This window comes from Filicampus tigris, chromosome 2 (assembly GCF_054856515.1).
Source record: "Filicampus tigris isolate MCC_2025a chromosome 2, RoL_Ftig_1.0, whole genome shotgun sequence".
In the NCBI taxonomy this organism is placed as follows: domain Eukaryota; kingdom Metazoa; phylum Chordata; class Actinopteri; order Syngnathiformes; family Syngnathidae; genus Filicampus; species Filicampus tigris.
The window spans coordinates 9,966,517-9,989,778 of NC_141218.1; the positions used below are offsets into that span (position 1 = coordinate 9,966,517).

A 23,262-nucleotide genomic window follows, 5' to 3' on the forward strand; every position below is an offset into this window, starting at 1 on the left:
TTTGTCAATTAATGTAATGAATGAGCTTTCGGGTTGATTTTAATTCGGTATGTTTGTAAATAATTAGTTTGGTCAAACTGTTTGGGAGTTGTACTTTACTGTTATTACAAAATACTTGCTCACCTTCTTATCTTTGCCTTGCATTTCACAAATACTCCACAAATTTAAAAAAAATCTAAAGCTAATAAAACCTCAACAAAAAAAGCATTTTTGGAAAAAATAAAATCAAACACAAAACAACTTGATTTAAAAACTAATGAACACTAACTGACTGACTAACGATAATGAAAATTATAAACCTGCTCACTTGTGCTCGAGTTTACTCTGAAAAGAAATACAATGCAGCTAAGCCTTTGCCTCACTGGAGTCATAGCTAGCAATATGCTTTTGGTGGTAGAGTCACATTCATTTGAAACAAAAGCTATTTTTAAACAAAAAAAAAATGCTTTATGGTCCTTTTACTGCTGTAAAAATGGGTCGATACCTTGCACAGGAAGATGTGGCAACGGTCGAGAACCACTGCTTTACAATATTCTTTTCAACTTTTTTTCCATTTTATTTTTTGGGGGGTAACTTTTTCACATGTTTTGAATGTACTCTTGAATCCAACTCTTGCATTCAAGCAAGCTACGCAATAACAAGGCTTCGTTTCATATTGCATCATTAATCATCCAGCACGTTTCTGCCTCATTTGATGACTGATTGTCTTCGGCGTCGGTTCCCAGAGCAGTCAAAGGCTCGCAGCTCATTGGGGGGTTTGCGTGCCCGACAATCTCAGTCCCTTCGGAATGAGGTGGCATGAAAAAGTTACATTTTTCTCCTCATATTTCAATGATAATGATGATGATAAATTTGGGCGTGCTGTGCTAGTGACCAATAGGCAGACTCCTTTTCAACAAAAGGAGGCGGCCGACAGGGAGGAGGGTGGGATAGTTGCGGAGGGAGGTGGGGGAGGGGGTGTCCTTGTGAAAAGTTCAAAGGTGGACTGTGAGCAATTGGTTGCCTAGCAAGTACACTCTTGGCATGTCTGGACTAAAAACTCTTCATTTCGAAACACAAAGTCTCTCATGACATATCCGGCCTAATATACCAGATCTCTTTCTGTCCTCACTCATCCGACAAATAAGTGACCGCCTTACTAGTTATATTTTTTCCCGCTACAAGTGTCACTTTGCGTGCGTGGGTGTGTGTGTGTGTGTGTGCGTACGCTAGAGCCATGATGCTGAGAGGTCGTCCGGCTAGCGACTCCAGCCTCTTCAGAGTGTTCATGTTGTCCGACGATAGGCCCATCCCGCTGTCGCACTGCACGCCCTGCTCAACATGGATGCACACACACAAATAGCTATAGTCACTGCACATTTAAAAAAAAAAACATGTTCAATAGGAGTATTGCTTCTCAAAAATAAAATTGTCTATCTCCACCCAGCTATCCATCCGCCAAACAACTACTAGGCAACCCACCACCCGGAGACCACCCCACCTACCCATCCATCCATCCGTCCATCCACCTGTCCATCAATCATCCACTGAAGCAACTAATCATTTTTTCATCTACCCATCTAATCTCTCAAATCCATCCTTAAGGCGGAAATCAACCCAAACACAGTTTTTTCAAGAATATGTTCCCTGCAGGCCCACTAGTTGAAACAGGGCATTCTGATAAATATTGCGTTTGTGGAATAAGTGTTAATCCACTCGTTTTTAGCCATCTCCGGGGGCGGCCATTTTGTCTTCTGTCGACTGAAAGTGACATCACAACTGCTCACAACGACCAATCACGGCTCAAATTCAGAAAACAGGTCAGCCGTGGTCGGTCGTTGTGAGCAGTCGTGATGTCGCTTTCAGTCGACAGAAGACAAAATGGCCGCCCCCGGAGATGGCTAAAAATGAGTGCATTTTGCTGCTTAATTTAAAATTCCACAAATGCGAAATTAATCAGAATGCCGTGTTACAACTAGTGGGTCTGCTGGGAACATATTCTTGAGAAAAAAAATGTGTTTGTGGTGACATGCGCTTTAAATCTCTCACTCTCTCTGGTTCGTGCTTATCTTCTCTCTCCCACTTTCATTCTCTCTCTTGCTCTTTCCATCCATCGTGCTGACCTGGTGAGCGTGATTGGCGTCGCTGTCCATGGTGATCTGGTCGAAGGTTTTGACGCTGGCCGGTCTGATCTTGATGTTCCTAACGCACAGAAAGATTTCCAGGAAAGGCCTTCTCAGTGTTTGCGTTTGGAGAAGCCAAGCGGCAATAAAACTGCTGGGACATAATGACTTGGAGCAACAATGTGTTGAATCCACGCCATCTCAAAAAGACGATCGGAATCATTCAGCTTCGGGCTTCATCTGCCATCGTCGCTTTTCAACACGTCATGACTAACACATACTTTGAACGTACGTGAATCCCCGAGAGTTTCAAGAAATATTACATGAAACCTACATAAATCTACATAATGGCCGGATATAGTTTGGGGCAGAATGTCTTTTATGGTTGTGGGAAAAAAAACCCCCAAAAAAACGCCTCCCTGTGCATATTATATAACCAATATCATAGATAGTGTCGGATTATCTCCTCGTCAAAGTTGTGAGGATTTAAATTGTGGGTGTGCAGGATTGATGGTCTGCAAGCTTTTCAAAGGCAACCAGGAATACTGAAACAAGTTCATGGCAATTACTCAAACGATTTAATTTATTGATTAAAGACAAAACAAAAAAAACAAAAAAAAGAAATGATTTAGTTAAACCGGTCAATTGTTATTCATATCTGCATTTGTTTTAGTTTTATTGTATTCAGTTTATATGAATTGAATTAAATTAGATTTCTTTGATATTTTATTTGCTTAAAATATTGTTTAATTGATGTAATTTACTTATTTATTTCTAAATTTACGTGAGCTTGATTTACTTGAAATAGTCAAACTGGTCAATTTATGTAATTTGTTTAAAAATAAAAATGGTAAAACTGGTCAATGTATTATGTAACTACACTTTTAAAAATGAATGCCGCCTTCCTTACCAGGTGCCGCCTGAGTCGCGGTGCGAAATGGGCCGGGCGGGCGTTTCTTCCGTCATCTTGCCGCCATCGAGGTCTCCGACTTTGGCCAGCAGGGTGTTGATGGGTATGTAGTGTTTCCCCCCCTAAATTAGCCACACAAACAAAAACCATCTGGGTATAAGATTTCCAGGAGGCGCGCGGCGGGCAGATTCATGGGCGATGCACTACGGATGTTAAACTGACAAACGCACGCACGCACGCCTAGTGGAGAGCAGCCAAAGAAGGCCGGGTCACGGCTAGTAAATCAAATACATCGTTGCCTGTGGAAGGACTTCCTGCACCACAACAATGGTGTCAAAAATGCAAGATTTTTTTTCATATGATATACTTCAGCTTTTGTGTTTGGATCAAGGTGAAATCTCATTTATCGCGGGGGGCACATTCCAGACTCAAACAGTGAAAATCCATGATAGAGACCGTATAAGAACGTTTTTTTAATATTTATTTATTTATTTATTTATTTTTAAATAGTTTCATCCTCCACCCACACAACATTTTAGCTTATTAGGACACTTTTGAAAGTATTCCTTCACTCTCGCTGCCCAGAAATGGGAGACTATCATATAACGTCACACGGAGGACATAAAAAAAGACTTCTCCAAATAAGAGGTTCAGTGTGCTTGCTTCAAGCTGTTTGTCACCCCCCAGTTGCAGTTTACTTTAAAACTCACACGCAAAACAAAAGACATTGTACATATGTAAACACCAAAATGTTTAACCCAACCTTAAAATGACAAAAGCCTGCCAGCTTAATGCTAACATATAATGCGAAACACCATAGACATGCTAACAGAAATCAGCATAAATATTACATATTAAATATAACATTTAAATAACAGCTACTGTGGTGCACACAGAGCTGAATGCCATTCAGTAAAAGAGAATTAAACATCGTATAGCTAAACAACACCAAAACGTTTAATGCAACTGTAACATTCCGTCCGACAGTCCACTAGCTTAATGTTGACACATAATGCGAATGTCCATAGACGGGCTGACAGAATTGGCAAAGGTGATGTGGTAATTATAAAACCTTCAAACGACTGCTTCTCTCCACACAAAGAGCAGCATTACATACAATTAAAGAGAATCAAAGATTCTAAACCAAACCATATAATCCGCTGTGTCAATGCTAAAATACGTGAGTTGCCATAGATAAGCTAATGGAAACGAGCATTGATGGTACAGAAATACTAAACCTCTAAATCAATACTTCAACACACATCAAACAGCAACACATACAAATGGAGCACAATACTCATATCTTCATATCCAACAGATCTTCTCTCTGCTCTGCTCGAACAACTACTAGTACTGTGGCTTAGTAGGGGACCTTCTCTGCCTCTTCTTGCTCTTAATTCTGATGCATCTACAGTACATCAAGGCGTCAGTGCTGTCCAGTATTTTGCGGCCCAACGTGGTACTACACTGAAGGAACGGACTTGTCTGTATTCGGTGAAAAAAAAAAAAACAAACAAAAAAATATCCTCCGTCAAAATGTTGCCAGGTTTCACTGCGATGAGTGTGACTTCCTCTTGTCGGCTACTGTGAGCCGAGCGCCCGCCTGCTTCTCCTCAAGCCTCGGGACAAGGACGGGCCACGCCCACTTCCTGCTGCTTTGCAGCCTTTGCAACTGGCTTTTGTGACGCAAAAACGGCTGACCGCGTCCTGTCATTACACGCCCGGCATGGGATTTGTTTGGAATGCAAATGGGGGGAAAAAAAAAACTTTAAAAATGTATATTTTCACATGAATACAAGAATAAATTTAAACTGGCTAAATTGTTTAGGCAACTGAAATACAAAGCATAAAAGTTCTTACAAATTGTTTAAAAGTTAAGATACATAATGTATCTTAGTGTGTTTTTACTTTTTTTTTCACAGTTTTTGTGTCACCAGCATAACAGAATAAATACAACAAATTTTCTTTAAATGGATCATTGATTGTGGTGAATATTGGTAGCTATGTTGGCGTTCGGACCCCGAGTGGGTCCTTAGTAAAAAAAATGCCTGCCGCGGTCTTCCTTTTTTGTACCTGCTGCACACTGGCCTGAAGAAGGTCTCCCAACTGTTCAACCAGCTCGGTGAAGGTGGGCCGCTCCTGTGCTTCCCCCTGCCAGCACTCCAACATGGTCTGATATCTATAACACAGACACACACACACACACACACACGCACACACACTCTCTGTAAGAACATGCATTAGGCTTGAGGTAATGTAACATGGGACCTCACGGTGCCAAAATATTTAGCATGTTCGAGTGCACAAATCGGGGGTCGTGTTTATTCAGAGAGGCGCAACATCTGGTGCACCTCTGTATGCAGTGCCAAGTACAAATACTTGGTTAGTGTACTTTCAGCTATCTGAGCTTTCAGTACCCTGAGCCCCAAATGAAAGATTTTTTATTTGAAGTTACCAGCCGGCCTTTACATTTTTTTTTTTTTTTTTGCTTTGTTGTTTGAATGGGAGATTAATAGCGCAAACATTCAGTTTTTACTTTTCATTTCCCAGTCTTTCCTTTTTGACTGAAAGAAGTAAAATCAGTTTCTTTTTATACAAATATCTGTACTTTTACTTAAGTACACAGTGTGAGTACTTTTCTCATTTCTGTATGTATGGCCTGTCATCTTGAACCTGAATCCCATCTTGTTTGTTTTTGAAGTGCTCTCCGAGCTTTGGCGCCATATGGGATGGTCTTGGGTCTCGGGTGTGAGAAGCGCATAGCTTCTGACGGCCCCGCGACGGGCTGTCAGTGTCGGGGGCCATGTGGGAAGACTCACAAAGTCCTCGTGTGAGGTTCGTTCCCTTTCATGCAGGAATTTGGAGGAAAAAGAATTCCCCGCCCCCGTTTAAATGATCTTCGGAGCAAAGGTTTTTTGATCGGGGTCAGTGATCGATCGCAATTGTGGTTTCTGGTTATCATCCTCAGAGGTGGTATAAGTAGTCGCACATGGGTGGAAAAAAAAAAACTCGGTTACTCTGCTCAAAATATGTTCTCATAGCTTTGCTAACGCTGCGAAATGACAAAAAGCCAAACTATCGAATGAACTGACAAAAAAAAAGGCTTTTTTTTTTCCAGACTAGAGGCCAATGGTGTCAAACTCAATCATTTTTCACTTTTACTTTGTGGCCCACTAAAGCAAATCAGGTGTGTCATCTTCAATCCTTTAACATCATCACATCCTTTCTCCATATACATGGAAAATCGTTGAATACCTAAATGTTTGCTTTTCCATGACTGTATAGTTTCAACTGCAATTTGTTGCAAATTACAGGGGCTATTATGTTTTATGATAAGTTGTCATAACGGCCCTCTGACGGAAACCTTAACTACGATTTGAGCCGTGACAAAAATGAGTTTGATGCCCCTCAATCAGCCAATTATTTTTTTTTCAACGTCAAAGCCTTCGATGAAATTGATCTTGCTTCGTTCATGCTCCCTGATTCGCTATCCTCAATTTTTCTGCTCTATCTTTTTTGCACCTTACCCAAGATTCCAATCAATCAAGATCTCCGCCGTGCTTAATTTTCTCCCTCTTTAATTAAAACCTTTTTTTTTTTTACGCCGGGGTTGGAAAAAAAGGAACGATCCTATTTCGACAAAGGGCGCAGAAATGCTGGTAGTAAGAGTACAAAGTCGTCAGAAAATACTCAAGTACAGATACCTGAACAATCTCAAGCGCAATCACAAAGTATTCCTGTGTAATTACTTTGCACCGCTGTGATTCCCATTTGGTTTCGTAATGAATATGAAAACCAGATGTTGCGATATTGAACCTTCCTCCTCCTCGCCACCTGTGTTGTGCTCGGCTTTTCGGGGGGGATTTTCAACATTCCCGTCTTGAACAGGTGGGAGCCATCCCCCCAGTGACGGGATGTCACAACTCTAATGCAGAGCATACAAAGGGGGAAGTTATCACTGTTTGACCCACCGCACAATGTGAAACACATTTCCTGCCCGGAACGTAATGATGAACAAAAACTGTCTGCGGCATGTGTGTCGGCATCCCATTTATTGTTTTCCCGCTGGAGTGAGCCGCCGCATTCCAAAGTCGCTTGTCATGCGTGCGCCGAGGGTACGGAGCAGTTGGCGTCAGGGTGGCGCTGTCGCGGTGTTGCCCCCTGGCACTTTCAACGGCCGCGTTGGCCGACCACTAGCTTGATATGGCGAGACCCTTTTTTTTTTAACTTTGACTATTGTCGGACCCAAGCAGAAAAATCTCATACAGGATAATCGTTGAGGATAATCTTTTAGAGACATTTGATAATCTGGCCTTTGTCAATTTTGATTGGAGGGGAGGGAATATGCTGACATTTGGACCCGATGGTCAATATGAGTTCAGGCCTCATAAGCAAGCTGCAGTGATCAGTAGTGTCATGATTTAACCGAGACACCACTTAAGAGTGTGGACTGTCAGGTTTTGTTTTGGGTTTTTTTTTTTTTTTTTTCGGAAAGGGGTACTTCATTAGTTTTTCTTTCGTCCGCTTCCAAAGTTGGCAGACCAGCCAGTTCGCTTCAGTTTTCAAAAATAAGAACGGACTTGCACGATTCACATTTGGCGGTCACACGTGTACTCTTACTGCTGTGTTGAAAGACATTTGAGCTTTCATTTGTTACCCTTGATATCCAGCTTAAGGTCCATGTACTAGTATGCTCTTTGTTTGTGCAACTAAAAAAACGAATAACTCAAAACAAAGGTTAAACCACTATGGGTATGCTAAAAAGGCTTTGTGGAAATATACAAATTACATATACAATTCTACTAGTTAATCTAGTGTTCACTAGTAGTAGCAGTAGTGTGCAGATGTCAACTAGTGCAGTTTTGCTTCACTAGTAAAATATAGCTGTTCAACTAGTATGCCAAAGTTGGCCTCCTTGTGTCCAGAAATGTAATACAGTAGTGGGGGAAAAAAAACACATTTTGGCTGGGACACAGTTGTTCTACTTGTGCACCCTTTTTTATTCTACTAGTGCGCTGAATTGTCCTACTAGTGAGGACAAAGAGTATAATAGTATATGGACCTTAAGCATGAATAGGGCTCACTAGTAAAGGGTCTTACAAGTATTTTTTTGACACTACTAGTGCTCTTTTTTGCCTTTAGTAACGCACAATCCTTACTAGTTAACTAGTAGGTATGTGTCATGCACTAGTAGCCTCCTGTGCCACAACAGTAACACCAATAATGCCCACTATTACATTGTATAAGGTCACTAGTTGAAATGGCATGCATATGTCGGAGGTGCATAGTTTTGCCTCACTAAATACATTTTGTTGTCCGACTACTATACTCGTGTTGTCCCACTAGTGAGGACAAAGAGTGTAATAGTTTGAAGCTTAAGTAGTAGCATGAATAGGGCTCACTAGTAAAAGGACTTAGTCTTACAAGTATTTATTTTTTTTTTGCCACTATGACTGCCCCTTTTTGGCTTACTAATGCATAACTAGTAGTTAACTAACTAGTAGATATTGTATGTGTCATGCACTAGTAGCCTCCTGTACCACAAAAGTAACACCAAAATGCCCACTATTACATTTAGAAGGTCACCAGTAGTGGTGGCATGCACATGTCGGAGGTGCATAGTTTTGCCTCACTAATAACATTTTGTTGTCCTACTAGTATACTCGTGTTGTCCCACTAGTGTGGACAAAGAGTGTACTAGTGGCTATGCAATAAATGCTGAAAGGGTTTCATTGTCTGCGTCATTTGAAGCGCTCGCATAGTCCATCGATCTTGTTTTCTTGCTTCAACTTCTGTTTAATGGCGATCCGGTATCAAAGCATCAACACGTTTATGGCCGTCTCGCGCCAAGTGAGACTAACAAAGTGAATCCACCGACTTTGCAGCGGAGACCTTGATTGAAAATGATGCCGAAAATCAAAAGCGGATGTGCGGATGCAGACCGGCTGGTGCCGAGAGTTGCTCCTCGCTCGTTCCCTCTTGATCTATGTGAGACCTGTCTCCAATAGGAAGATGAAACCTGCTGATATCTTGATGAATGCACTTCCAGTCCTCGAGGTTAATTCCGCCGCGTGTGTTTGGAGCTGTTCTCTGACAGCTTGAGCCTCAACCTCTCGCTGCGGGATTTGCGCAGCAAAAATCGGAATCGACCGGGCTTTGCTAAATTGATGAATTACTGCGGCGCGGAGCGGCTTATTTCAGTGGGAAGACAAAGTGGAACTCCGTTTATTGTGAAGGATATGATCTAGACCAGTGTTACTCAACCTTTATTGAGCGAAAGCACATTGTAAGAATAATAATATACATTGTTATTCTAACTCACATATATCACATCGGAAAAATTTCACGGCACACCACTTAGCAAAACGATTCACAAAAAGTGGATATACGGGTAAATTATGTACCTTTACCTCTAGTGTACGAGCATTTATATTTTTTAGCCTGTTGCTGGCATACATTCATTAATTAACAAAAAATAAAAGAAAATAACATTTTGGTCTAAATAATTGACATTGGATAATTTTCCGCAGCACACCTGAAGATCTCTCGCGGCACACTAAACGGAGAATCACTTTTCTAGACTCACCCGTGAAAATCCACGATATAGACTATTACAGTTAACCCACTCCATCGTAGGTGTTACAGAATACAGACCACCCTCGCAATAACTGTAATCTGCGATATTGAAATACACCCTAGGCATGTTTTTATAGCATTTACTAGGAATGAACCCATTATCGGCCTGGCTGATTATTGGTGCTGATATTAAACATTTTGATGCATATGAGTCTGAAAAAACAAAAAACAATCAAACTTTTTGCAAATCTGAAAAGTTGAGACATTTCATCAGTTAAGAAGTTTGGAGTTTGTATCTTTGACTGAAAATGAATATCAGCTCCAAATATCGGTTTTCGGCCTCTACTAATAATCGCTATCCGTATCGGCCGTGTAAAAAAACATATCGGTCTCGGTATGTCTCTAGCATTTACATCGAAAATTTACAGCACTTACTTTTTTAAGCTATACAAATGTTTAAAAACATAAAATGTATTGAGAGAAAGCAGAAACATTCCTGTACTTCAAGTGCTTCTTCAACTACTATTCCTTCTTTTTTTTGTGCTCTGTGGCACCGTGCTGCCTCTCACAGGTTAGTCTTGGTACTACGACAGACATTTGGCTTGGCGGACGAGACTGGCGATTGTTGGTGGAGGGATTGTTTTGTGTGTGGTGTGTTGTTATCTCAAGTACACCGCAAACGATAAGAGCAGTCACGTCACACAGCCAGGTATTTTTTTGATTCATTTTTATAGTGTGGGGCCTCTGAGTTAAGACATTAAAATACACGTGCGTGTGCGTACCCCGTGTTACTTGTGTACCCTGTGGTATGGTGGGACTGAGATGAACACTCACATTTCAGAGGAAGAGTATTCAGGAGCTCTCATCCTGGTGCCTTCTTTCAGTCTGCAGCAAAACTCCTCGTCGATTTGGACACCAGGGTACGGCGACGCACCTAAACGAGGCGATCGTAAAACACGCTTGTTACAAAATGACATCATGAAAAGACATTGGAGCATTTATTCCATATTATACCAGCGCTCTGAATTTTCACTGCACTAGTACACTTTTTTTTCCTGGTAGAACAATCCTCTTACCGGTGATGGTTTTTTTCCCACTAGCGTATGACATTTCTGCATACTAGTAAAACCAGGGCGCAGTAGTTGAACGACTACATGTTACTAGAGAGGCAAAACTATGCACCAATTGACAACTGTGTGTTACTAGTACTACTTTTGACATAAAATTCTACCAGTTAACACCAAGTACTTCACAAGTAGTATTGCTAGCACGCAGTTGTCAACTAGTGCATAGTTTTGCCTCGCTGGTGACATGTTGTTCTCCGAGTGTGCCCTAGTTGTTCTACTAGTGTGCTGAAATATCATATACTGTAGTGGAAAAACTAGTCAGACAGTTATTCTATGGGTGAGCTATTTTTTTTTTTTGCTAGTGAGGACAAAGAGAGTAATGCTAGTACAAAGACAAGTGAGAGCACTAGTATGATATGGTTTAAATGTTTGAACATGTTTTCCTAGAGACATGATGATGGAGGCTGCAAACACAGCCAGAATTCTGTAAGGTTTGATGTGCAATAAAAGTGAAATTATTTCCCTCCGCCGCACACTTTTTTGGCACAAAAACATTTACAGTAGTAGTAAATTTAAAATACATCAAGCTTGCTCCTGAGTTGTGTTTTACTTCAGCGTATCATCAATCAAAAAGCAGCACCAGCGGTTTATTTGCTACCAAAATGTTAAGGCTGGAACCAAAACGTGAACGTTCAAGCTCAGGTCCGTGTGGAAAAAGAGCAGATAAATAACTGGTTGGCAGATTTTGGAATATTTCCAGGCTAATCCTCTGAGACAATACGTAACTATTATAGCTTTTTAAATGCATTAGACACTCGAAAATATTTCACGAGCACCTGTCGCACAGAGAGCCCAGTAACGCTGATTCATGATGAAATAAAGAAACGTGAAAAAAGAATACACTGCCATTGAAAAGTTTGGGGGCCACTCAGAAAGGTACTTATTTTAGAAATTAAAATATATTTGGGAACAATTTTGCAAATATGATTACTCCACAAATCCGAACTAGAACGTGACCCACTTTTAGCATGTGCTGCCGCAGAAATAGCTATCGCCATTGCTATTGTTGAACATTTTCTGAGTGCGTAATGTAAACGAGCCATCATCCATTTGATTTTCTGTACACACTCAATCACCGCATAAATGACACCATAACAAAGTCGGTCATTTTGTATTGCTCTTTTCAAGATGTATTTGCCTGACTAACGCTAGCCAGATGTGTACATGTTTCTGGTCGAGTAAGAGGAAAAGACAAATGTGTCAAAGTGACGTCAGCGTGCAGCTTTACGTTTTAAAGACGTTTCTGTTCAAAATGTTCGTGCCCAAAGACAGTGAAACGTGTGCGTACTTCCCCCCCCCTTTCTTTTTACATTTGCTATGTTTTCACGGCTTCCCGTGGTGACGTTTGAACGTGTAATATTTCATGTCGAGTCCGCCTATAGAAATGTTCACTGGAGCTGCAAAAGCAATGCACAATGCCCTCGCAGTGGTTTAACAGCAGGGGGTTGCGCAACTTTGCATTTAAATCGTGACGCGGCTGCCTGGCAACGGCGTTTGGCAAGCTTACATTGAAGCAGCGGTGGCCACTGTCACAAGCACCGACCTACATTGACAACCTCAATTGTGATCGTTCCACGAAATGGTGTTAATTTATTCCCGTCAGTTTGTCTTTATTTCGTAGCATTTCTCTTGGCTGCACTGCTTGCAGTAGGTGCATGTGGATTAGGGCTGCTCGATTAAGCAATTTTGAACTGTAACCGAATTTTCTGGATAAAACGATGTTAAAAACGTTTAAATCGGCACTTTCGATTTTGTTATTTTTCGTGTATCAAAGCCGCCGTAGTTTCCTCTGCATTTCCGCTTCCTCCCACGAGCGCGCATACCGGAAAAATTACAACACCATCCATGGCTATCGGCGATTCTGCTATTTGCTCAGGCAAGTGAGCGTTTAGTTAATAAATCGGGCAAAAATAAATCTGTAGTGCAGTGTGTGCCCCGCATGTACAATACAAGCCGTGAGCAAGTAACTCAACGTCTGAAAGTTTTTTGGCCGGCCGGTGCATTAACAGTGCTATTGTATTATTGAGTGACAATTTTGCACTAATCATTGATTTATGTTTAATTAAGACCAGGGAGAATTGTGAAAGGCTGGCTGGTTGGCAAAATGACTTGCTGACAGACTGTTTGGTTTACAGACTTGACTGTCTACCTTCTCTCATGTTGATGATTTCGTTTCAGATGGCATATGCACTTTCATTATTGGTTTAATTAAGAACAGATCTGAAATCTATCGTGTAGGCAAAATGCTGTTAATCCCAATGGATTGTTCTGTGTATTAAGTTAAATTGACTGGCATTTTGAGTTCAAAGAAAGCAAAATGAAGTTTAAATAAAAGACATTCAAAATACTTCATTTTCATTCTTTTTTATTTTACAAAGAAATCGTAATCGTAATCATAAAATCGGGTTTGAGAGAAAATAATTGCAATTTTCTTATTAGGCAAAATCGAGCAACCCTAATGTGGATGTTAGATTTCTTTGACCAGTCGGATTTCAGCCACTTCTTCTGTATCTTCGTAGACAGGCGCACATGCGCTGGGTGTAAAAACGGGTTCATTTTCGTTGCGGGGCAAGTCTAGTTTACTGTGTTTGGGAATTTGGTGGACCGCGCTACACCATGTTTGGCGAGTTTTCTACAACACGCCCCGTGCGCCCCTGACAATTTCGTGACAGAAAGTAGACTAGACTTTAACCACGTAAAAGCAGGTCTAAGTTGTGGTGTAATGTGATTTTGGTGGATTTGATCGAAGCGCTAGCTGACAGATCCTGCGGTCCGCTGATGTGTGGTTGTCATCGCATTTCATTCATAAGTATGACTGCCATGCACTGAACCCTCTGAATCATTGTAGAAATCAATTTATTGAACAAGTTATTATTATTACAATCATCTATAATATAGTTTTAAATGCACCCCCTTGACCGTGGCACAAATATAGGTGTTGTTACCCAACGGACGCACGGTCGGGGTGGAATGCGGTCTCCAAGTGCCCACCTCGCAGCGGCCAATTTTACATCAAGTGGATATTTTCTTGCGGTTCCTTTTAGTTAACACTCGCTGATCTCCTGCAAGGACTCCAGCGAGAACCTCACGCTTCGGGCATGTAAACTGTGCACCTCTCCCACGCTGAATTTAAAGGGAATGAGCCGGGAAGGAAGCTGACTGTGTTCACTCCCAAATTGGCGCAAACAACCCTTTGTTGCTGTGTCCATCTACGAAAATACCTAAAGAAAGAAAACTCCACCCATGCACACTGTTAGACTGCACTTTGCGCAATCTAATCTGCTCAGGGCCTTCACAATCAGCAGTGCTGGCCAGGATGTGTTGCTCTGATTGGTTGGCAAGCGCAAAACCTGATAGTCAATTTCTGCCAAAACATCTGTAGTGATCTGCTCACATAAAAATATTTAATAATCAGCATCTCTAGTGAGTACGATTTTATTTATTTTTTTTAAGTTTTCGTCATGCTATTAGATAACTATGGATGGCAAACGGCGCCAGATGACGAACATTAGTTGCTGTTTTCTCCAAATTTTGTGGGGGGGAAATGATCAAAGTAGGGTTGAGTTCAGGATTTTCAGAAAATGAGAAACACTCTTTCAGTATATTTGTGTATAGTAATTCAATGAAATGTTTTTCTTTAACCACCAGCATTTTGAATAGAATAGAGACATTCGCTGGCGTTAAAAGCAATCAAATATGGTCATGGCACCTACCCAATGAGAAGATCTCCCACATGAGAACACCGAAGGACCACACGTCGCTCTGAGTGGTGTAGATCTTGTCAAAAATGGCCTCGGGAGCCATCCACTTGAGCGGCAGCCGGGCCTGAAAAAGCGGAAAATTCAGCTAGCATAGTTGATGATATTACATTTTTGTATCGTATTGATGTTTTTCTATAATTGCAAAGTGAAAGTGGTGATCTTGAGATGACGCATGGTACGAAATGCACGACCCGCCACCGACTCACGTCTCCTTTGCGCACGTAGTCGGGGTCCTTGTAGATATCTCTGGCCAGCCCAAAATCGCAAATCTTCACCACGTTATTCTCGGAGAGAAGGATGTTTCGAGCAGCCAAATCCCGATGGATGCACTAAGTGGCACGGGGAAAGAAAGCGAGTTGTGATTGGAGGCCGCTTGACAACGGTGCACCGCCTGCTGTAATTCATATCGGCTTGAAAAGCAACACATGGTTAAGCCGTCAGTGATTGTACAAAAGGACATGATGTCTTCCATATCCAGGCTAAAAATGGTCTGTAAGGGATTATTTACAACAATGGCCGCATTTCTAAATCAGTCCCAGCCACTCAACTTGGAAGAATGAATGAGTGCCGGACTACAATAAACAGGTGTGTTGAAAATAGGATGGAGAAAAGATTTTAAAGTTTGGACTTGAGCTCACTGGCCCTTCATTTTAATCGATCAAGCATGTGAATCAAAACATGACCTTTGAATAAAAATGGACAATCATTTTTCATTTGACGCAATTAAGTTTTAAGCCGTTGCGCAACACATGACATAAAGTGATTTGGAATACCTTGCGAGAGGCCAGGAACTCCATGCCCTTTGCGACTTGGAAGCTGTAGCAAATCAAATCTTCCAAAGTCAAAACTCGCTTGTATAAATCCTCAGATTCTGCAAAAACAAATTGGAGAAAAAAGTCATCCAGTGAAAGACATTTTTCCTTCTGGGTTGATATGAAATGCGATGGAACCAATTATTCCTATGAGAAGTCTTGGAAACATTATGGAAAATGACATACAAATAGTTGTGTTCCCGATATGCCTGCCAACCTGTTAAATATAAAATCAAACAACAAAGTACTTTTTTTTTTTTTTTTTTTTTTTTTTAAATCTTCCTATTTTTGAAAACGTTTGCCATTCTGCTAACTTGCATAAGAATCACATACCACACTGTTTCTCCACCCATGACATGATCAGCTAGGGTGGGTGAATATCCAGAGCTACTTTCAAACATGCACACTGTCTGAAACAATCATGCAGAGGCACTATGGTGCGGAAACACCCACATGCCCTTGACGCCCCTGCTATCACGTTAAATCCAAAAGGTAAGCAAAGCTGCACTGAGTTTTATTTGATGCCCAGGTTAGCATCACTGTTAGTGTTTGTTGTTTTACCATATCGGGCGCAAAGAGGAATCGATAAACGAAATCGCCGGGCAAGCAAACAAATCGAAATTCCCATCCTTAGTGTCTATCTGCCACATACACACAGTGTAGTGTAAAAAGTCTAGTTTAGGACATTACTTATAAGCGCGAAGAATAAATCACAATGCGTCAGGTGAAATGTGCACTCGGGGTTGGAGGGTTCAGGTCGGGTCCGCAGAAGTACTCAAAAGAAGCCCCACCTGAGTAAACAAATAATCAAACCAAAATAACACCTCCGGAACAACACGTCTGATGTGGGGGCTGGGAGAGAAAGAGAGAGGGTCAGCACAGGAAACAAAACCGCCTCCAGACCCAGTGGGGTGACGGCGGCCGCCTGCTGGACTGATTGTTTCACCGAACAGGAGGAGGAAACGTCGCATCGGACGGAGACCGCAAAACAATCTGAGGGGGTGTATTTGTACCTCGGTGGGAGGGGCGGAACAGCGGCGTGGGAGGAAGACGGAGTTCGGGGTCAAGTGGCCTATGCGGGAAGGACGAGAGTGACTACAGGCGTGTTTCGCTAGTCGAAATAAGCTGTCACAAGTTTTGCTCTGAACAACCAATCAGAGGTGAGAGAAACGTTGACATCATTGAGGGTCAGCATTCCGGCCCTGCGAGGACAAATTTGAAGTCCTTCTAAAATCATAAACATCACAATCATCCACAGCTCGTTAAGGGGAATCGGGCACCGGGTCAGATGTGGAAACATTTTGTCAGGGCAAGCCAAAAGACAATACAAACTAAACTCAGTCTGCAACACTGCACAGGCCGCAGGAGGGAACCGACAGCTTGCTGAACGGCGTCTTCGGAGTTCAAAAAGCGACAGGTTGATAAACGGGACACACCGAAACGATTCGCCTTCAGAAAGAAGTCGAGCGAGAATGTCTGATTTTGTAAGACAGTGCTCCTTATAGTGTTAAGGAGCAGCAGGAAGGTGGAGGTGGGGGCGCTGACTACACGGGAGGAACAAACAGAAACGGAAGAGCAGAGCAGGGGAGGGAGGGGTGGTGGGCTGAATGGGCCGCAAGGAATGCAGGGCCTTTACCTTCTTCCTCTTCCTCTGAGTCGCAGTAGCTCTTATCTTCGATGAAACCGGAGCTGGCCGAGCTGCCCGTGCTGGCCACGCTCTCCAGGCGGCGTTTCATCAACTCGCTCAGCTCGCACGCCGTTCCCGACGACATCACCTTGCCGTCCTGACTCTGAACGCAAAACGCACGCCGCGCCTAAGGAGACGTGGCCCATCAAGTTGTAAAGAAGTCTCGCGATCGGAGCTGGAGACTCACCTTGTAAACCACAAAGTCGTCTCTCTTTCCTCTTAAATAGTTGGAGAGATTACCATATTTGCAGAACTCCACGATCATCATCAAGGGCCCTGTTAAGACAAGATGCGTAATGAACCAGCCGTCCGACATTTATGCTAATTTCCCTTAGCCTGTCTTTGGTGTTTGACATTTTATGTTAGCGTTAAGCTAGCTGACTTTTTTTTTTAATAATTTGATTGATTTTGAAATAATGGTTTGGTTGAACATCAATCTTTTTTTATCATCATTAGGAGCAGGTGGGCTGGATCTTATCTAACTGGCTAATTGGGCCCTCGGTTTCACTGAGAGGTGTAGTCACTTTTAAAACATGAATGAATGTGAGTTACTTTGAGGGGATAGCAAATTTGTCGGTTTCAAGTGGCCGCCTCGGTGTGCTGTATTAGAGTGGTGGCTGAAGCTTACCTCCAGGCTTGGTGCAAGCGCCCAGCAGGTTGACCACGTTGAGGTGGTGGCCGATGTGGATCAGGATCTTGAGCTCCGACATCAGGGCTTTGCGCTCGTTGGACGTGGCGCCGCCTATGAGAAGGGCACGGCCAGTTGCGGTTGAGCGTATGGCATAACAATTCCATTCGATTGTTTCTGCTCGTTCCAATAATATTTGCAGTAATATTTGGAAAGAATATGTGCACATTTATTTCATATTCTTTATTCAGTTTTAAAGTCTGTGAACACTCTTTGTCCACACTTAGTAAGACAGCACACTAGTACAAAAACTACAGTGCAGTAACTGTAATTTTACATGACTAGTTAAACAAAGTCATGCTACTATAGTGTGTAAATTGTCGCAATTATTTTCACTACTGTATGACATTTCTACGTACTAGTAGGACAGCTTTGACATACTAGAAATACAACATGTTATTAGTGAGGCAAAACTAGCATTTTGGTGCTACTAGTAAGGTCCAGGAGGCTACTAGTTACCTGGGTTATATAATAGTTTTGGATTTGGGATTTTGGAGTGAGTTTTTATTTTGGTTTGACTTTTGTTTTGTTTTTTTCAATTCAGCTAGTTTTTTTTAAATTATTTATTTTAGTTTAGTTGTTCTTAGTTTTGATGTTAGTTTTAGTTTTGGAATATATGGAGTATTTGCTGAGAGCAACATAAAAAAAAAAGTATTCACTAAGTATTCCATAATGAATTAAAGCAAACTACAATTCCCAAATAACAACCTGCTGTGCGCCCAATGACCGAAATAAATACATTTAAATTGAACCCCAAATGCTCATGTATGTATGATGTTAATTGACAAAAACAAAGGAAACTTTTGCTCTAATTATACTTTTATAAACATAAAGTGTACTTTCAGTTTTTGTTTTTTTTAAAAGCATTTTTCCTTTTTATTTTTTTAATTAGTTTTTACTAGTGACAGGCACATGCCTACTAGTTAGGTCTAGTCATGTTACTAGTTCAAGAAGGTAGTTTACTACTATGATTTAATTGTGTACTAGTAGGCCAAAAGTGGCTCACAGCAGTGGAAAAAAAATGTTCTTAGTAAGTCAGTTGTTCTACTAGTGCATTGAATTGTCTTTCTAGTGAGGACAAAGCATGCACTAGTACTGTACATGGACCTTAAGCTGGTGGATATGAAGGTTAACTTTGCAAACTGCTTTCAGTGTGTTCCAGATGTATAGTAGTGAAGTCATCATGTACAAATAGGACAGCTGATTCAAAACACAAGACGTTATCGTTTACGGAACACCGGCTAAGTTTGGAATTTAATATCGCGTGTTCATTAAACATAATGTGAAAAGGCGGATAAGCTTGATTTAGCGAGGATTTTGACTTTATGGGGTTTTATGTTGCTTGGCCACGCCAGAAATTTATGAGCCACGAAGTCTCCAGTCATGCACCAAACCAAATCAATCTGCTGGTTTCCATTAAAGTTGACCTATGAGCCGACTAAGAAGCGAGAGCGGCCTTTTATTTGGCATCGTGATTAATTCGACAACAGCCGCTGGATTTGACACGCAAGCCTATTTATTTATTTTCTTATCTGTGCTGATACATTATGTGCTCATCTTTCAATATCGAGGATTAATGCAGCGGATAGTTTCCAAATATAAACAGCGGTGTGAATAAATCTAAAATGTGACATCATTTTGTAGACTAACAACAAAGACAATTCTCACTCAAATGATGTTATATTTCAACAAGACTTACTGCTTATTCACATTCTCATTTATTTTTTTACATGACGACCGTAAGTGATTGTAATTCTTTTCAGATTTTCACTATTTGCGGTTGGGTTCAGTCCCCCTGAATCAGGGGTTCTCAAACGTTTGGGGGGACCAGCAACGTAATTACATAATAATTGTTTGCAAAGGATTTTGCGGACCCCCAAGCTACAGCTCGCTGATCCCAGTTTGAGGACCGCTGCCCTAAAATCTCTTCATGGATGGAGGCCTTTGCTTAGAATTGTAACCGGGGTCGGTGAAAACCCCACTTGGCTTTGAACTCAATCGCGTGTCCGTCACGTGCAGCACAAATCCATCTTGAGGATGGATTTGATCATCCGTTCCCCATAACAGTCCACCATGTGAGATTAATACAAGCCAGCTCATGTCGGTGTTACCCCCAAGTTGAACTGAGGGGGGCCATCGGGGCTTGCGTGTTTTAAGAACAAGAATTCCTACGTACGTACAGTATATTTCCCCATGCGCGGCGTCATATAAGACAAATGAATGAAAATGTCAGAACCTTTCAGCATTTTGACTGCAACAGTCTTGCAGGTGGAGAGTTTGTCTATCCCAAAGGCAGAGGCCTCCACAACTTTTCCGAACGCGCCGTGGCCGAGGGTTTTGCCTGGCGAAGGGAGAAGAAGGGTTGGCTGTTAATGTTGGATGACGTCAAGGTTAGAAGTTAAAAATAGACATATGTCGTAGCCGCTTATGTTTGCACAGTGCCCACCTAATCTTAGACGATCGCGGGGAAACTCCCATTTGCTGCTGTCGTACTGGAGGAGATCGTTCTGCTCGTCCAGAGGACACTCGTCGGGGTCAATGATGATGGACGGACCCATTTTGTAGTGTGCGGGCTGTTGCTGGTTCGGGCAGGATGAGCAACGATGTTAGCAAGGGACAACAAAAATGTTTCCTAACCTTCGTTGAGCTACGGCAATGATTCTCAAACGTGTGGTACTCAGGATTACTTTAGTGGTACTTGGAAGAATCACTGCCCAAGTTCAGTTGTATTTAACTTTTTGGTACAATTGCAATCGTATTATTTTCCAGGGATGGGCAACTTCTCGTGGGTTTTGGTCCACAACGCACATACTAATCAAATGTATGACAAAAATACCATTTTAAATATGGACAAAAATATATGCTCTTAATATTTAATTTTCATAATACATTTCTAAATGCGTGTATAAAAGATACATCACCCTAACCCAAAAACAAAGGGTTTGAAACAAACCCCCCCAAAAAACCACATAATGTGAATTTTTTTTTTCTTCTGGTGCAAAGTGCTCTCTTGCATAAAAATTACCATTCAAGGAAGGCACAAAACTGCTGAACAGCAAAACAATATTAAGTACCAGAGTCCATTTTTTTTCCCACAAAAAACCCCAACGTCAAACAAAAATGTCACAAAAAATCTCTACAGTGTCTTACCTTCCGCAGCTTGCGGATGAAGAGGATGAGCATGAGCCAGAGGAAGGTGGCGGCGGCTCCAGTGCACACCAGAATTATGACCTCCACATTTGGCTTCCCTTCCTCCCCTGTACCGAGAGCAAGACAACAACTCAGCCACTGACAACTTGAGGAAGGCTAACTCCATGTTTGTCATTTTGGAAAAGGTTCATGATGATTCATCTGTGCGACAGTGGGCCAACATCCCACAAAAGATTGGGTGCCAGATGGTAGAATTTATCATCTTTCATGAAATACTGATAGATTTGACTGCTTGGAATTAGACCATCAAACTTTTTTTTTTTTTTTTCAAATCCCAGTCTGTTTCTTTTCTTTCAGTCAACCTCAATGATACTGACTGTGCTCCAACCCATGAAATTGAAGATAATGACATCATCCAGGTGTGGAAAAGTATTACAAATTCTCATCAAAATCTATTGAACCAAATTTGATTTGAGGAAAACAGCTACTTCTGTAAAACAGGGATCCAGAAGATGTAATCATTATTAAATAAATCACTAGGACGTAACCCCCCAGATTTTATTTCAGCAATAAATCTTTAAATCACTCTCCTGCAAAATGAAAAATGGAGTTAGCCCACTCTCGTTGTCGGTGGCTCCACTCATCAGTGCAATCGTGTTTATCGAACAGTCAAACCAGCGCTTCAAACGCATGACACTTGGACGGTGTGCAATTAAAGATTCACATCAGTTACTGCAAAGTTCACCACGGTAGCAAAGCAATGACGACACCTTTTGATAGCATAAAAGCCTCAGCCAACGCTAGCTTTTTTTCTTCTTCTTCTTGAGCACTGTAAATTAGTTTGGATTTTTGTTGTGCATGAATGGTGCTACACAAAGAAAATTAGCTTGTGTTGCTTATTAAAATTAGTTAAAAAAGGAAAAAATATTTTGCGCCAAGATGCTTTTGTTTTGCCTAGTTATCAAAACAGGAACTGAATAAAGCTGACCGTAAACTTTTTTTTACTTTTGTACTGACTGTACGGACTGTACTAGACTTTAAAAGAAAAATGTCAGAGTGAAATTGTTTTTACTTTGACTTAAGTACTGTAAAGTACTAGAATGAGTGCTTCTACTTTTACCAGAGTCTTGTTTTTTCCCAAGTATCTTTACAGCATTTGAGTATCTTTTCCACCTCCACATTCTGTCAGGGGAGACTTTTCAAACTGAAATCGGAGATGAGCTCCATTGCGGTTGCATTGACAAAACATCGACGGAGGCGTTTTGATCTCAGTGAGTGTACGGAATCTTACCGAGCACGGTGACCAAAGCGCTGGTCTTGACGACACCCTCGCTGTTGCTGGCCACGCACTCGTAGAGACCCTCGTCGTCCTTCTTCACCCTCTCGATGATCAGCGTTCCGTCCTTCCTCAGGGTGATTCCTGCAAGCAGGCGAGAAACGTGGATTTTAGCAGAACTGCTTAGAAAAAAATAAGAAAAAATGTTAAGTCCTTTTCATCAGTTGTTTGAGCTCGTGAAAATGTTTGCCCCCCCTAAAAACAAACATACTTGTGCGTGGTGATTTTGTGTTCAAGGGTTGAAATGCCAGCTTGACTTTGCATGACTTCATACGCCATATTTTATTGTCTGATGTGTGAATGGCTGTTTATCATATGTGGTCATTTGTTGCTGGGCAGAATTCATCGGGCTTGATCATAACAGTCCCAATGCCGATAAAAAAACCTGTCACGTCAGCCGTTCCTACTTTGAGTAATTAAGCACACCGAGGCCACTAGTAAGTGTAGTAAGTGAGTGCAGTAACTCAGTGTTGGATGTAACATGTTCAAATGGACTCTTATTTACATTTACAAGCAAATCTGAAAAATGGCAATTCAACACAAACGATCGATATACTGTAGTAACAGGACATCATTTACCTGGGCCTTCCTTCAGCTGAACGCTGTTTTTGTACCATGTGATGTTGGGGTGAGGAAGCCCCTGAGCCAGGCAGGTCAACATCAGTGTGCTGCTGCTGTTCACGATCCGATCGGTTAGATTTTGACTCAGCCAAGGCTGCGTTCTCGCTGAATGACACAAAAACACACTTTGAATTACAATACTGCACTACTGTACGGTACTATGACCTCTTCAGAATATTTGGACCACTGGCATTGCATTGAGCATTTTTTTTTTTGGACAGCTTAGCTACTAGTACGCTGAATTGTCCATGTACTAGTACACTTTGTCCTCACCGAGCAGTAAGACAATTCAGTGAACTAGTATAACGACGATGTCTTAATAGTTACATTTAGTATACTGCGGCATGACATTTCTATGCACTACTATAATGACAAGTGGGTATTAATAGAACAACTACATATTGCGAGTGCACTAGTTGACAATTGCATGCTACTAGCACGACTAGTGACATTATTATTATTTATCACACCTAATTTTCCCCCTGGGCATCA

At 41.6% G+C, this 23,262-nt stretch overlaps 1 protein-coding gene and 1 long non-coding RNA gene across 3 annotated transcripts in view; one reads left to right on the top strand and one right to left on the bottom strand.

Annotated features, from left to right (window-relative positions):
- LOC147151329 (uncharacterized) overlaps nucleotides 1-23,262 on the top strand; it is a 49,744-nt gene that overhangs the window by 7,054 nt on the left and 19,428 nt on the right. The window lies entirely within an intron of this gene.
- The window catches only part of kdrl (kinase insert domain receptor like), a 55,654-nt gene that overhangs the window by 2,549 nt on the left and 29,843 nt on the right, over nucleotides 1-23,262 (bottom strand). For both annotated transcript variants that reach the window (XM_086023491.1, XM_086023490.1), the window contains 16 exons: nucleotides 22,729-22,875; nucleotides 22,105-22,233; nucleotides 20,814-20,920; nucleotides 20,110-20,242; nucleotides 19,900-20,004; nucleotides 17,604-17,717; nucleotides 17,163-17,251; nucleotides 16,925-17,078; nucleotides 15,250-15,347; nucleotides 14,683-14,805; nucleotides 14,429-14,540; nucleotides 10,423-10,522; nucleotides 5,086-5,191; nucleotides 3,013-3,134; nucleotides 2,103-2,181; nucleotides 1,208-1,311 (listed from right to left, as the gene is read on the bottom strand). In XM_086023491.1, coding sequence (XP_085879617.1) covers nucleotides 1,208-1,311; nucleotides 2,103-2,181; nucleotides 3,013-3,134; nucleotides 5,086-5,191; nucleotides 10,423-10,522; nucleotides 14,429-14,540; nucleotides 14,683-14,805; nucleotides 15,250-15,347; nucleotides 16,925-17,078; nucleotides 17,163-17,251; nucleotides 17,604-17,717; nucleotides 19,900-20,004; nucleotides 20,110-20,242; nucleotides 20,814-20,920; nucleotides 22,105-22,233; nucleotides 22,729-22,875 — 1,822 coding nt within the window. The remainder of the gene's footprint in view (nucleotides 1-1,207; nucleotides 1,312-2,102; nucleotides 2,182-3,012; nucleotides 3,135-5,085; nucleotides 5,192-10,422; nucleotides 10,523-14,428; nucleotides 14,541-14,682; nucleotides 14,806-15,249; nucleotides 15,348-16,924; nucleotides 17,079-17,162; nucleotides 17,252-17,603; nucleotides 17,718-19,899; nucleotides 20,005-20,109; nucleotides 20,243-20,813; nucleotides 20,921-22,104; nucleotides 22,234-22,728; nucleotides 22,876-23,262) is intronic.